Consider the following 17,088-nt stretch of genomic DNA (forward strand, 5'->3'; position numbering starts at 1 on the left):
CGACAGTAAAATTTCCGGCTCCAAGGCCCTAGAAAACAAAAAATTATGATTTTGATTTTTTCTCTTATGTAACATTTAGATGATAAGATATGTCTTTAAACTTAATTAAGAGTCGTTTTAATTTCTTTGACATTCAGAATTCTAGGCTACTAGGTCGCCGGGACGCCAGGCCGCCTAGACCACCAACTTCACAAAAAAATGATTTAATAAAAAGTTTTCTCAAAGTGATTTTTCTCTTAATATTTCCTTTAAATAACTTAAAATAACAAGGATTGTCTTTAAAACATTATTAATTGCCGTTTTTATTCTTTTTATAACGTTACCACAAATTAAAAATTTAGGCCGCCAACTTCACGCCGTCAGGTCTTTGGGCCGCCAGGCCGCCAACTTAACACCGCCAAACCGCTGGGCCGCTAGGCCGCCAACTTCACACATCGCATTATATATAACATATTTGTTATGTATGTAAATGAAACATTTTTAGTATAATCCTTTCTTACTTATAAAACTTCACCTATGAAACAATGTCAAAATAATAAAGCATGATCAATATAATGACGTACTAGTATGTGGCAAGGCGAAAAGGTTAGAGTATTTAATAAAAGAGGTCATTCTGATTTTAGGTAACATTACTGTTATCGTTCAAACTAATTTTGAAGCCTTAAAACAAAATGTGATCTTGTTACACATGGCGAAGTTTACATACTTTAAAAAAGTTCTCTAGCTAATGTTCATGCAAACTTAGTAAGTTTGTAACAAACGTATAATAAAAAAGGACAGTGGGTTGTGTATACAGACCAAATGGATGCAAACAACATTATGCATAGGATATCGGTTGATAAATTACAAATATGCAATATATTGGGATATTGCTGTACGCGATAAGGATAGAAGTATAGAATCGTATTTTGAATAGAGAAGGAAACGCCACTCTGTGCAGCATTGGTTATTTAATTGCTTACTTTAAGCCTTTTTGGTTTATGACTTGACTAAGAAAAGATTTTTTTTTCGATTTTTTTTTAATCTTAAGAAATAATTAACAATTAATTACTGAATCATCAAAACGGATATAATTGATTTTGCTCGAATAAGAAATTAAGGCGTGTTATGCTTTTCTATTCTGCTTATTAATGATTTGTAAATACTGTTTATCCAAAAACATTTCAGTAGGACGTTAACAGTTAATTATAAAATCGGAGGACTACGGGTAATAGCGAAATACCAGGGCCGAAGTTTCATTTTTCAGTCTGTCACCGCACTTAACGATTATGGTAGTTATGTTGTAGCATCAGCACCACAATTGCGGGAGATTGTCCTACTAAAAAACACTGGACATTAAGCTGAGATTTTTAATACCGGACTTGCCCCGCTGGATCTTTAATCAAAGGGCTGTAAGCTCTGTGGTATTTTCTGATCTTTGCAATCTAAATTGTACAGTATCTGTATGTATTTTCCTGTATAAGTTTATTTTGATATACTATCATTCATCTTGAAGGGCACCGAGTTACAGAGACTGCGTTAAGATTTTTTGCTATAACAGTTTGAGTTTGATACATACGGAATGTTGCATGACCAGAGTTTCTAACTTGCATTATAAATCATTTATGTACATTTTTTTATGACAGCCACACTAAATCCTTGCATATTGTGGCTTATTCCTTGAGAAAGAATGTTAAAATCGCTAAAAATATTTTTAAAAAAAAGAGAAAAAGAAAAAAAAACAACAACAAAAATTGCGTTGCCTTGAACCCCAGACCTGTCGCTTGTGTAACCCTTGGACCACGGGGAAGTTATAAGAAATCAGTGTGATGCAAACCACATTATTGAAAATTAGGGATTGTAATCATCATTAATTTCGAGATATTTTTTTCACGGTAAACCTGTTGTTTAACACTGATGTAAATAATTTAGCAAAATCTTCTCGCCCAAACAGTCCAACATGTAAATAATATTGCACTACTCTTTGTGAAATACGCGTTGAAGTGTGGCTCAAATAGCGCTTTGTTTAAGTGGATTAAATTATCGGGGGCTTAACTTATAAGACCGTTATTTATGGAAGAAATTGATTATCGATCGTCGACTGCCTAAATTCGTCCCTGTCCTAGAGTCAACATCCTTACTTTATTTTTTAAAAATTCTACATGACAAATGTTCATTTAGGCGATCACAATAATCCGAAGCCTTACGGAAATAGCTGAGCAATTTTCATTGATTAAAATGATATTCATCCGCTTAATTAATGAGAGTGCATTTATTGACAATTCTATAAGCCAAAGCTACTTTTAAATTTTGAATGCGTTATAATTCGCTGGATATTTGTAAGAAAATAAAACTCTTTCTTAAAATCTCTTTCTTTTACATCGCTAGTTCAAGCTGTTTTGAGAACTACTTTTACTTTTAGGATTGGTGGGAAGCGCTGTTCCTGAGATTGAATGTCAGCATTGTATTTCCTGATCTGCGATCAGAGAATACAAAAACAGGTTTTTAATCGATATTCCAAAAAATGAAAGACACCATTTATTGTTTGGTGCATAACTTTTTCCTTCTTTTTTTTAGCTCTTTTAGTTTTCATGTAGCCTGACATGCGTTCAAAAATACACACTACGAGAAAATTCGATCTGATCTTGGGTTTCTTGCTTCTCTTAGAAGTCGGTACAACAATCCGTTGTTAGAATTTCTAATATTCTTAAGTGTGTTATAAAACGCATGCACCTCCACGGAAAGAACAGATTCATCGATATTTTAACCCGAATGATTATATTTGACGAAGCATAGAAATTCATACCAAATAAGAAACATTATATAATGAAAAAGAATAAAGCTTATTTAGTTTGATATTTATTTCCATCTTACATTCACAATTCTCCTCAACAAAATTATTATCATTACAAATTATATAGTTTGATAACATATATACTAAAAGTAAGCGCAATGTCAGTTTCCTTACGTATTAACAAACACTGCTGGTAATAAATACAAAACATTGTTTACTGAATGATTTAAAACCATGAATTTCTAATATTGATGAACACCTGGCTGCTTAAACAGTCTACTTTGTTGACATCATTGCACAAAATTCTGAAGAAAGAAATAGGAGCCAGATGTTACGAAACAAGTACATCTAAAAAATATACTGCATACAGCTGCAACAGAGATATTTTGGCAAACAAGAACATGATGAAACGGATGTGGCTAGATTTCTAACAAACATGTTGCTTAAACAGTGTTTTACTTTATATATTACAACAGAATGAAAATAACTAATATATCTTAAAGTTATAACGACGATACGGAAGGAAGATTTTATATGATAAAACACGTATTAGTAGAAAACGAGAAGGAAATATGAAGCCTTGTTCTTTCCGTGGAAGTTTGTCATGTAGAAATCAGAAAGAATGTAGAGACGATAAGTAGTATTGTGAATGAATAATTTAAATTGAATGGATTAAATAAACATTAAATCTACTCTATCATGTATGTAACAGCTATACATTATTAGTTCTACATATAACCTTTTGGCTGTTAGACTCACCGTTATAATCTATCTCACCGTTACCATCAGAGTCTGCTTCTCTTATCATATCGTTAACTTCTTCTGGTGTCATCTTTTCTCCCATGTTTAACATGACTTGTCTAAGCTCGTCGGCTGATATTGTACCACTAAAGAAAATTATCAGTTACACAAAATTATGTCAACAACTGTCTTAGAAAGGTTTCCCTTCGTCGTAATCTACCTTTTAAATTTGTAACATTCTATTCTCTGTAAATATTTTAGACAAAATGAATCCGATACAAAGGAACGTTTTGTTTTTTTTTTCTTCAAGTTTTTTTTTCAAAAGAAAATAGGAGTATGTTAAGTTTTAATTATAAAAGTAGATGTACGTTTAACCTTATTGTGATGCATGCAAATTTCTACTTCAAATTTCTCATTTCACTAGTCTTGATATAGGCTGCACATTGTAGTATTCCCTCACATTAAGACAACATTTTTCTAGTGTTTTTATAGTATGACGAAGTACACTGTAGGCCTACCTGCCGTCCTTGTCAAACACTGCAAACGCTTCTCTCATTTCTTGTTCTGGATCAGTTTCTTCAGCCATTTTCTTTTCCATCATTTCACAAAATTCTTGAAAATCTATTGATCCGCTTCCTTTAATAGAGCAATAAAAGTGACCACCAATGATATTTTATTGATGTTCATTGACTTTTTATATATAAAGACTTCATCTTAGTACATATTTCTGGTCGCATTGATGACAACACTTTAGTTTTGAAAATTAAATAATTTCTATGATGATGGGCATGAGAGATTCATTATTTGTCATTTAACATACTTAGCTAACCGTTAACGAGAAGTCTCTCATTTTCAAAATTTTCATAAAATTTGGAATTTTACGAATCTTTGAAACAAAAATACATAGTTATATATTTATAGATACTTCATGGAAACGACAACAACAACAACGACGACGACGACAACAACAAAACAACAACGAAAAAAAAACAACACGAAAACCCGATATAACAATATTTCCTACCGTCAGCATCAACCTGCTCTATCATTTCTTTGAGATCAGCTTCTGTTGGGTTAGCTCCCAAAGCTCGCATGGCTGTACCAAGCTCTTTAACTGAAATAGTTCCATCCCCATCCTGGTCAAACATAGAAAATGCCTCTTTATATTCTGAAAATTAGTATCAAAGGCTTAATAACTCACATGTTTGCAATAATGGAAGAAAATGTGTTGTTTTAATAAAGAATTGTAATCATCCAGTTATTTCTTATCTAAATAATTCAAATTGCAAATGCAAATTCAGATAGAATAACTTTTTCGTGCATAAATTATATTGTTATCAATTCACAGACTCAATTATTTTATAGAATCGAATTTTACTTAATTGGGCCATTTCATTTTGCTTATATTCAAGTATCATATTATTTTACTAAACATTATCATGTAAAATATGTGGTGTATTTTTAAAAGAAAATTGGTTTGAGTTTTGTTGTTTTTTAGCTTAATTTTAACATTACTATGGTGGCTTATTTTATTTGTTATTAAACTTCGCCTCGCGCCCTCGCTAATGTGTCTTTTCGCTCCGCGCCCCGCCATTTCAACTTATTAATTATCGACATTTCACTTTGCGGGGCAGCGGGACGAAAACACGCTAATAAGCGGGGGCGCGGGACGAAGTTTTATTTTTTTTTTAAACTTCGCCCCCCCCCCCCTAATTAGCGTGTTTTCGCTCCGAGCCCCGCCGTTTTATTTCTTCTTTTTGTTAATTGCGCATGCGTCAAAATGGTAGCACTTTTTTGAAAACTGTTAAAAAAATTGTGAAAAAAAGGATTTAAAGTAGTTTTTTTAGTGATTTTGGATTTGATTTATGACTGAAAATGGATATAAATAAGTAAAGTTTATATAGTATGGGAAATAAAAAACGAAGAATAGAAATACATGTAGCAGTGGTAATGACGTTGAAGAAATCAACAATAGAAAGGTATCTTAACAAAGAGGCCCGTCTGGTGATTTAGATATAAATATTTCTTAACCAGACTTATTCCGTTTTATATGATGATAACTCATAAATCGTGAATTTGACATAAATTCAAAAGCAAAAGTTTCCGACATAAGTTCAGCCATATTAGCGGGTAAAGTAGATGAACATGAAAAGGCTCGGGAGAGTATAAGAGAGGAGGTGTCTTAATGTCAAATCTCAGTCAATGAGTAACAACCTCTTTTTTACTAATGTACCGGAAGACAACTCTAGTGGTAACGAGCCAACGGAAGGGACCGAGCGTAAACTATGGAAACACCTCCAGGAAGCCTTCAAACGTTGCCAAGGAGACAGCTGACAGTATCCGCCTCGAGCAAGTTCACAGGTCACAAGATCAGCCCATACCTGGGAAAACCCGGACTATAGTTGCCAAATTTACATTTTTCAAAAAGCGCAAGCTAATAGGAAGACAGTGGAAAAATTTGAATGACACACCTTATAAAATGTACAAGCAATTTCCACAGGAAGAGATCGAAAAGCGCAGGAGACTAGTGCCAAGAATGAAGGCCGACAGGGAGAAGAGAAAAAGGTCACGGATTGCATATGATACGCTGTTCATTGACGGTAAGCCTGTCCAGGAGTAGGGGTGCGCCGGAGGTGAGCTAGCTATCTTGTCATGGAACGTGCATGGGTTAACATCTGACCAAACGAATCATAAAGACTTTGTAGATATTATTTCAAGTCACGATATATGTTTTTGTATGAATCTTGGACAAATTCTAGTAGTAATATTTCTTTAAATGGGTATATTTCATTCAATTTTTATAGAAAATTTCAAAATAGGGGTGCGCGAAGATGCAGTGGTGGCGTTATTTTGTATTTTTAAGAGCATTTAAAAGAAGGTCTACAAGTAATAAAAAATCAATAAAAAATCACCATGATACAATTATTTGGCTTAAATTTGATGGTAATTTTTTCAATATAAAAGGAGATATTTATGTGTGTGGTGTAATTATATGGGGTTCAGACTCACCTGCGTACAATAATTTTAATGTTGATTTGTTTGATTTATTAAAAAATGATATTTTTTATACGACAGTTTAGAGGCTGTGTTCATTCTTGGAGATTTCAATAGTAGAGTAGGAAATAAACATGACTTTATTATACATGATACTTTGAATAATGTTTTTGATGATATAGATTAAAACCCCGATAATAGTTCATTCAGGGCCTCGATAGACTGTAAACATAACAGCCATGGTATAAGATTATTACATCTTTGTAAATCATCATGTTCACGAATAGTTAATGGTCGTATCGGGGACACTAATCATCATACTTTTATTTCGCATAACGGGGCATCTGTTATAGACTATTTATTATGTAACGAACGCAATTTTTCACTGATCAATAATTTTAGTATATTGTCATTCAATGAATGGAGCGATCATACCTCCTTACAATTGAAAATATCGTGCAACAATACATCTGATAAAGATATTATATTTACTGAAATAAAATACAAATGGAATGATGTATGTAAACAACAATTTAGATCAGGAATCATTGCTAATTTACCTTTATTTAATAATATTGTTAATGATTTAGACAATAGCAGTCGACAGTCAGTCAATAAAGCAATAGTTTAATAGTTTTACATATGTATTACGAAATTTTAGTGACCATTATTTTCAAAAAAAATGTCATTTTTAAAATGTTGATTGTTTTGAAGAAGAAAGTTGTATTAAGCATGCTGATTGGTTTGATATAGAATGTAGGAATGCACGTAATAAGTACTTAGAATCTTTAAGGTTGTTAATATCTCAAAGACAGACTATTTTAGAATAAGGTTGTGTGAAAATAAGTCATTTTATAAAAGTATTGTTAGAAAAAAGAAAAGCTTGCATTACAGAAAGAAAATGTCTGAGATAGAAAATTTAAAGAAAGGTAAACCTAGAGATTTTTAGAAATATTTTAAAAAGAAATCGAACAATTTTGGAAAAAGTATAACAGTTGAACAATTTAATGAATATTTTTCTATTATAAGTAACGAATTATTTGCTTGTTGCAATGAGGAGGCTATAGTGGGGCGGGAAATAAGGTCTCTGCTGTCAAAATAGTGCAAATTGTGATACAAGCATGAAACTTTCAGGAAATTATCTTTAGACCATGTAGATTTCAAAAATGAAGTGGGCCCAAAAATATCTCTGCTCATTCAAGATGGCCGCCATTTTCAAAATGGCCGCCATATAAATTTGATGTACCATAATAGATCATTCATTCCAATTTTTTGTACAAGACCTGAAACTTGCATATAGTTTCCCCTTTTCAAAAATTTAAATCTTTAAGCAATTTCTCTTGCATATTTCTTCAGAATCCAAGATGGCGTCCAATATGGCTGCCAATTTTAATGAAAACTGATATATCTCTTTTGTAGTATAATTTTTGCACACGGTATGCGTATTTCCATATAAAATTGTGAAATATATTAGAAAAAAATCAAATTTTAGGTGAACCACATTGTTAGTCATGTTTTTAGTTTTTTGACAAAAAAATCTTTAAAAAAAATCAAAGAAAAAGTGCCATTTTTTTCATTTTTCTCTAACATGGTTTTCTAGGTCTTTGTACAAAATTCCAAAAGTTACATAGTTTCTTAAAGTGTATTTGGTATTCAATCAACACTATGTTTTATTGTATAATTGTAACAAAAACAAACAAAAATGTGAAGGTTTTATACTTATTAAAAGTGGGTGGGGTAAATTTATCAGACAATTGTAGTACAAAATAACGTTTTTTAAGAATTCTTATGCAAATATTCACTGTAAAAGTATCTTATTGTATTAAGGTATTTTAGTTTTCCTTTAGGTCTAGAGGGTGTACTAAAATATCAATAAATGCAGATACAATCATATGTATACATTCAGTTATTAAATGTGTTTGCATGATATAAGTTATTTCAATAGTCATAATATAACTTGATAATTGTACAGAAAGAAGACTGAATATTCATCAACGAACCATATGTTAGATAAAATCATGAGTGAAATGTTGTCTATTTATGAATACAATTACTTCCTGCACAATTTAGTCTTGCTAAAAGCTTGTAACAGAATGATTCAAAGTTATATTTACTTGCACATCATTGTAACCAAGTATAATTGAATAAGTACCGTCCATTTCTAATAACTTATGTAGACATGATATTTTCAAAAGAAACAAAAATCTAGGCGACTGATACATCATATTATCTAATGACTAGGTGTGCTAAAATAGGTATCAATAAAACCGCTTGACCCACATAACAAACATAGCTTATACATGTACTTTGGAATATAAACTAAATGTATTCCTACTTTATTTTTCCCATAAAACAAGAGAGCATTGTTGACCCTAGATCACGCGCCTAAGACCCACTGCTGGAAAAGGTCTATAATTCTTTTATACTGAAGAATGCTAATATCATATAAGGAGTATCTTTTTTTCACCAGTCATGATTTAAAGAATCATGTCCAATAACTAGGCTCTCGGAACTACAAGAAGACTCATATAACTATATTCCAATAAAAGTCCATGTAAACTAAGTGATCTTGACCCTATGCCAATAGTTTATAATCTTTATGTAGCATCACAATGTTATGATATACAATATTATCTCTTCTCTGTGCACATAGTTTCGGAGAAGAATTTTAATATATAAGTCAATGTAAACTAAGTGACAGGGAAAGCCATTTTGGACTGCAGGAACATGATTTAAAGGCCATCACGAGGAACACAGTTTTTAAAGACTTGTGTAGGGAATCGCATTGAAGTTGTTTTGTTGTTGATGTTATTAAAAAAATCAACAAACAAAAAACTGTAATGCCTAGAGCTTTAGTCATAATATAGCTATAGTCAAAATAGAACCTTGCCAAGTAAAGAAGACCTCTTTAAAGTTACATAAAACACTTTTGTATCATTAAGTGGACATGCAATAAAAAAATCTTCTCAAAAATCAAAATGCATAGAGCACAGGTACTAAGCTGGCATGTAGCACCACCTTGGGTCTTTATTAACACATTTAATGAATCATGCTCATAGAGCCACCTGGGTTCACAGACTTGTATAGGAAAACACATTAAAAACATCTAGTGTTAAACTTCATTGACTTGAAATAAGATATTTGGGATGTAGACTGATATGACATGCATAAATTTGTATGATGCTACTGCAGTCTAAAATGGTTTTGCAATGGTATCACTTAATTTACAAAGACTACTGTAATAAATCTGTTTTCTCTTAACCTACACTATCCGACGCATATACATTAATCATGTATCACCATAATTATGTTATAATAATGATATATCATGGACAACATGGTCCAAATTTACCAAACACAAAAGGTCACTAAGTTTATATGGACTCGTATATAGATATGGTTATTAAAGTTCTCTCGTGTGAAATAAAAAATTGAAAGCAGATATTGAGCATGTTTCTTTAAAAACAACCGGATTCAATTATGACACAAATCATGTGTTATGACATAATTGACACACTCAAAATGATCTTGTTACCTGTTTTCCAACAATGATCTTAGGTGAGTGATCCAGGGTCATCATTACCCTCTTATTGAAAGAAAAAAATAAGATATGATAACTTTAGGAAATACTAGTACACTTAGTTTGTATCTTAACTTTTCAAAAAGTTGCATGCAGGCCTTTCACATCACATACATTTTGTTGGCTTTTAAGCCATGTTTATATTGTAAATAAAAAATTGTGGAGGAGTCAAAAATATGCATTTATGGACTACCTTTATACCTAACATTCAAGTACATGTTTGCTATTTTAAGCACGTTTAGTTGATTTATTGTCTTCTTATATGTCTTTACGATTAACAATTAATATATGATATCAAATATATTGAAACAAGAATTATCATGCAACCAAATTTAAAAACTGAATGTATACACATGTTTGTATGTGCATTTCTTGCTCACCCACCAAATGGCCCGAAGGAAGACAAAAATACTTTCATCCAATAAAAAGTACTTTTTAAGTTGGAACATTTGCATAAGAATTCATAGAAAAGTAAAAAGGTAAAGAAATAGAATGAACTTAGCTATGTAGATTTTCTGTTGTTTTTTCTTTCACAATTATCATATAAAATTACCCCACCCACTTTCACAAAATATAAAACCTACAGATTTAATGCTTTTCTTATATTCTTTACAATAAACACATGATATTAATGGAATGTCAAATACAGTTTAAGATATAAAGTAACTTTTTTAACTTTGTACATTACTTTAGAAAATCAAATTTGAAAAATATGAAAAAAATGGAATTTTTTCTTGATCTTTTTTAAAGATATTTTTAGACAAAAACTTTTAAAATGTTTACTTTTATTGAGATTAACATATAATTTGATTATCTCTGATATGTTTAAACACTTTTTTTATCATAATAAACATAATTTGTGCAACAAATTATACTATAAAAATGATATAACAGTTTTGCACAAAATCGACGGCCATATTGGACGCCATCTTGGATTTGGACGAAGTATGAAAGAGAAATTTTGTGAGAATTAAATTTTTGAAAAGGAGAGATTATATGCATGCTTTTGGTGTGAGTTAAAGGTCTGTACAAAAAATTGGAATGAATGAGCTAGAATGTATTCAAATTTATATGGCGGCCATTTTGAAAATGGCGGCCATCTTGAATGAGCAGAGATATTTTTGGGCCCACTTCACTTTTGAAATCTACATGGTCTAAAGATGTTTTCCTGAAAGTTTCATGCTTGTATCACAATTTGCACTATTTTCTCAATTTCCCGCCCCACTACTAATCAGTTTTGTCATAATAACGATTTTATGAGGTCAAATGAATTTTTTCCAGAATTAGACCAGCCAATTACAGTTTGTGAAATTTTAACTGCTGTAAAAATCACTAAAGCGTTACAAAGCGTATGGTTAAACGAGTACTAGTAATATTAATAGTATAGATATTTTATCGGCTCATATCTGTGATTTATTAAATGGTATTTTAGATTCGGGTTATTTCCCCGAGAAATGGATGTCACGATGATGTAAATAGTTATAGACGTATTACTCTTGTTAGTTGTATGTCAAAATTGTTTACTACTGTTATTAATAATCGAACTGAGAAATTTTGTAACGAACATAACACTATTTCGGATGCTCAATTCGGATTCCGTAAAGGAAGGTCTACTGTAGATGCTATATTTGTACTTATGTCATTAGTTGAAAAATATTTGAATGAAAATAAAAGATTAAATGTTATATTTGTTGATATGATGAAGTGTTTTGATTCTATTGATAGAAATGATTTATGGTTTAAAATGCATAATTTTGGAATACAGGGTAAATTGTTAAAAATTGTTCGTAATATGTACCAGAAAATTTAGTCTTGTGTTAAACTATGTTCAAGTTTTCTGAATATTTCCAATATGCTGTTGGTCTTTGTCAAGGGGAGAAAATGTCCCCTCTACTTTTTCAATTTTTGTTAGAAGACATCGAATTGTATCTTCAAAACAATCCCAACTCAGGTTTAATATTAGATGATATTGTTTTAATACTTTTACTTTTTTGCAGATGATATAGCAATTTTAGGCAAAAGCCCTGAGGAAATACTTTTAGATTTTTTGTATTTATATTGTAACAACTGTGGCCTTAAAGTAAATACAACAAAAACTAAAATAATGGTATTTAGTAAAAAAAGGTCGTGTTTTACCAACTGAGCAATGGAACTATAATGGCCAAAATATTGGCCAAAATATTGAAGTTGTTAATGATTTTAATTATCTTTGGACAGTTTTTAATTATACGGGCAATTTTACATTAAATCGGGCATATTTGAGTGGTAAAGCTTTAAAGGCAATGAATGTACTTCTTTGTAAATTGAAAGAATTTGACATTTCTCCCAGAACATTATGTCAGTTATTTGACTTATTTTTTTTTCATCGATATTAAATTATTCATGTGAAATATACTAAGTCTAAATGCTAGAAAAAATACATTTAAAAATTTGTAAAAAGATATTAAGAGTTCAACCTAACACTTGTATACGGTGAACTGGGAAGATATCCCTTATATATTCATAGGTTTGTAAGGATAATAAAATACTGGTTAAAAAATGTAGAAACTGATAACATAATCCTTAAGACAGTATAAAATCAAGTTCTAGATGATAGCAACAATGGTCATAAAAATTGGGTTTCAAATGTAAAAAAAAACTTTTGAATGATTATGGATTTTCATATGTATTTGATAATGTTAATAATATTGACAAATAATATTTTTATTTGAATTTAGAAGTCGTGTTATTGACTTATAAATAGGAATGGTATGCTACTTACTATAATAGTAATGTATTGTATATGTACAAAAATGTTAAATGTAGTTTTGAGTATGAACGTTATTTGGATATCTTGCCAAGATGTTTTAGATTTTATTTCTGTAGATTAGGAATGAGTAGTTTGTCTTTGAGAATACAAACTGGCAGATATTCTAGAAATAGAATTGTTAGAGAAGCAAGGTATTGTTAATGCTGTAATGCCTCAGACATTGAAGATGAATTTCATTTTGTTTGTATATGTCGTTGTTATGCAGAGTTAAGAAAAAAGTATTTGAAAATAAAATATACCAGAAACCCATCAGTTTATAAATTTTTACAATTATTGAACTCAAATAGTAAATATGAATTAATTCAGTTATCCAAATTTTTAAAGAAGCACTTGCTTTGAGAAACACACTGTTAAACATCATAATTGCTCATTCTCCTTTTCGTATGTCTTTACTTTTTTAATTCGTAGTATACATATTTATTATTTCATTTTCTTGTTACTAGATAAATTAAGATTCAGAGTTTTAAAAATGTCATGATTGCTATCACCATTATATTGACGTTATGCTTGTAAATATTATTGTATTATAGATGATGTACAATGTACAAATCTTTATAAAGTATATATGTTCTGTTAGATGTTCTTAAATCTCGCTCCGCTCCGCCCTTCGCTAAAAAGCTAGTTTTTGCTCTGCGCCCCAGCTATTTTAACTTGTTATTTCTCGACTTCTCGCTTGGCGGGGTCGCGGGGCGAAAACACAAATGGCACAAATCAGCCGCCATATCTTACAGCCCATTAGCAAAAACAATTGAGCACACCGATTTTCTGAGCACAAGTTTCCATGCTTATCGGTTATTAAATTCTGTATGCAAAATGAATGTGAATTGTGGACAAACTGCAAGTCTTATGCCACTGTTACAATAGAGGGTAAGCACACGGGTTAATACCAACAGGGTAACGTTCATAGACATTTATATATAAAACATTTCAACTGGAGATATCTCTATTTGTACAGAAATTAAGTAATCTTATAGTAAAACGGTAACTAATAAACATGTTTGCAAGTGAAACAATTATACTTATTTGCCATAAATATAAACAATACAAATACATTTCATTGGAAGATTCACACGGCGCAACGTGCAAAAAATAAAAAAGTAGAAATTTTACAATTAAAAAAATGTTAAGGAACACAAGTATGACATTTATCTTTGATGATTTAAAGACTTCTATACGTTTCTTGTCGTAAAGGGAGGTTGGTTTTATCACAGCGACATAGAAAAACTACAAAATGAGTTGGAGTCTAAATATCTGAACAAATTTGAAAACAGTTGAAAGAGTTTGATGAAAACCACAAAAAGTAGTTATCCTTTTGATTTACAACATCTTTTGTTTCATTACGCTCTCAAAGCATCTATAGCAACATGCATGTTTTCGAGACGGAGGAAAAAAAATAAACAACAAGAAAAATATCAACAGCAATAACAATGTCATATCTCATGAATTTATGTTACTGAAATTTGATCAACAAGTATATCTGGCCAAGTACGGAAACGGCGATGGGTAAGTTCTACTTTTATTTTTTTAAGAAAGAAAAGAAACTTACCTGCAATTTTTTCGGCTGAAAGTGAACTCTGAAAGAAGAAAATCAGAAAATAAACTGTAATACAAGAAATATATAATCCTTTATGCAAACATTTTGTGGCTTTAGAAAAGAAACACTGTATTTTACATTATACAAATGTAAACGGAACTAAAGATATTTACATAAATACTTTCTCTGATTTTTTTTGTACATAATAACTTATCCTTTTTTTGAATTTTTGTGTACATAATAACTTACCATTTTTGTAGGTTATATTTGCCTTATCCCAATATGTGTGTCCACTTTCTGAAAATATATACGAGTGTTTTAAATTGAGAATACAAGATCGGATTTAGGAATTAACTCCAGGTCAATAATAAATCCCTTAATATGGTATTTAGAACCATGGATTATTTAGTATGATTATTTACCACCACAAAGACCTAAGTACAATCATGCATGTCTTATCGAGGATCAAATAATACATTTTCGTAAATAATACACTCTTTAACAATATAGAAGACTTATAGTAATCCAGATTTATGTAACAATTTACAATTAATACGTTAACAAATTTAATGACTTTTATACACCAAGATTTGAGAATTAAGCTGGTATAATATTCGTAGCAGTGTATTTTCTATGGTGGTTGATTTACGCCATGTCGTATTTTCGCTGCTTTGCCTCCAAAATGCGACAACAACGTGTTTTCGCTTTTTCGGATTTTCGAGATGAAAAAGCAAAAACACGACAGAAGAAGGGCGACAATTAATATGACACGTAAACTCTGTCGTCTGTTTGCATCTCATCGGTCGTATTATCGCTTTTCTCATTAGTGTTCGCATTGTTTTATTTTGACTTTTTTGTTCGCATTGTTGTGTTTTCGCTTTTTCGCATTGTGGTATTTTTGCATATTCGTATGTTCACCTTTTAGCTTTTTCGCATCTTCGCCTTCCAGTTAAGCATGCGCAGATTGATAACACATATCCTGAGGAGTAATGGAAGGTAATTTTCATAATATTCTTATCAGCTGTCGCAACCATTGTAGGAGCACGTTTGTCTTGGAGCACATTGTCTCACACATGAGACAAATGGGACCTCAAATGTCTACCCCAAAAAACTCATTTGTGTGACAAATGTGCTCCGATCAAGTTTTTTAAGGGACACATTTGTCTCATGCTTTTTAAGAAGCACATTATTTATGAATTATTTGTCAAATATTTTCTTACGACAAGAATTTTTTTAGAACCGTCGTTTCACATCATGTCAGGTGTAATCATCAATAGTCAGTCAATATTCAAGTTTTTTATTCAGGAGTTTTTGAAACAGAAAATGAAAAAAGTGACCCTTATTGAACTTTTGCTTATATAAAGGTTGAATTTGATATAAATAAGCCATTAAAAAAGTTTGGAGCTATAAAAATGCAGATTTTGTTAAACTCAAAAATTTAATAAGAGATACTGACTGGATCTTCATTAATAATTTAAATATAAATGAAGCTTAAATTTACTTGGAATGTATGTTACATACTATTTATCTGTGCATACATAATGTAAATGGTGACAAAAAAGTTAAACATAACACACTGAATGGTTCAAGGGGATGTTTTCTGCACAATCCAAACTTTGTCCAAATACAGTGTGCATCCGAAATAGGTCTATTCACTAAACCATTGGAACAGGTGTAAATCAGAACATTTTAAAACACCGCTGTAAGAAATTCTGAAATAAAACAGTACTTTTAGTTTATACTTACATTTTCTATTAAAAATAATTCACATAACTTGATCAAAATCATGTTAACTTTACGATGCAGTTTTCAAAAATGGATACTTTTGCAAGTGAAAATTGTACCCTAGCACCGCTTAGAGTGAAATCGGCCATTCCCATTGGTTGTTGAGTTACGACTTTTTGGAAATCAAATTATGTGTTTAAATGTGTGTAAACGGACTTACGTCTTTTTGGAACGGAAAATAGCGTATTTATTATTAGTTCTACATGGGTGTAAGTCGGCCCATCTTGTATAGCTTGAAATTACGAATCCAACGATACCAAACATGACATTTTGCCAAAAAATCGAGTTACGTCCCTCTGGAAATAAGGCGACGATATAAAGATGGAAAAAACAACTTTTTAACAAGTGTTGCATAGCGAGAGTTTTAAATGTGTTTACTCCATTTTATTTGTCTGATTGGATTTTACGTTGCAGCGACATGTTATTGGTGAATAGGCGACTTTCAAGCTTTACTAGTGCTGAAAGGCCTAAGGTGCCCTTCTGTGAATTAATTCAGACACGAACAGTCACCTGAGTCGAACCACCGATGTTCCGAAAGCTAGCTGGCAAATGTGACTTTGACCTTTGAACCAATAGGGGTTATCTACTGGCCAATACCAATATACCTGTGAAGTTTCATTGAGGTTATGTGTGAAGAATATCCTGGACACAAACGGGATCAGATTTCATAGATCATAACCGTATAAATGGGTTAGTGTTTTGCTTTCTAAATAAAACACAGCTTATTATATGTTTATGACTAGTAGATATCATCACTTGCTTTAAGAATAAAATAAAAAGAAAACTTCTCAAGTAGGCCTAAAGTAAAATTAAAAGGTAAGGACAGTTTAGTTATTGTTACTCTTGGTTTATTTTTGTTACAGTCAGATTTA

The 17,088-nt window shown here is 31.2% G+C and overlaps 1 protein-coding gene across 1 annotated transcript; it reads right to left on the minus strand.

Annotated features, from left to right (window-relative positions):
* Nucleotides 1-2,828: 2,828 nt before the first annotated feature.
* On the minus strand, nt 2,829-16,269 carry LOC132713496 (calmodulin-beta-like). The gene is made up of 7 exons (XM_060696123.1): nt 16,178-16,269; nt 14,681-14,728; nt 14,444-14,471; nt 4,539-4,682; nt 4,033-4,150; nt 3,533-3,660; nt 2,829-3,078 (listed from the first exon to the last, which is right to left on the minus strand). The coding sequence occupies exons 2-7, from the start codon at nt 14,681-14,683 to the stop codon at nt 3,050-3,052; spliced, it is 450 nt and encodes a 149-aa protein (XP_060552106.1). The 5' UTR covers nt 14,684-14,728; nt 16,178-16,269; the 3' UTR covers nt 2,829-3,049.
* Between the last annotated feature and the right edge of the window lie 819 nt (nt 16,270-17,088).

Source organism: Ruditapes philippinarum, unplaced genomic scaffold, assembly GCF_026571515.1.
Source record: "Ruditapes philippinarum isolate M1 unplaced genomic scaffold, ASM2657151v2 ctg4519_1_1_1_1, whole genome shotgun sequence".
Taxonomy (NCBI): Eukaryota; Metazoa; Mollusca; class Bivalvia; order Venerida; family Veneridae; genus Ruditapes; species Ruditapes philippinarum.

Coding starts and splice junctions, on each gene's coding strand:
- LOC132713496 (XM_060696123.1), bottom strand. Junction 4,683..14,443: donor TTCAGCCGAAAAAATTGCAG/GTAAGTTTCTTT, acceptor ACTAATTTTCAG/AATATAAAGAGGCATTTTCT. Junction 4,151..4,538: donor AGAGCAGGTTGATGCTGACG/GTAGGAAATATT, acceptor GCTCTATTAAAG/GAAGCGGATCAATAGATTTT.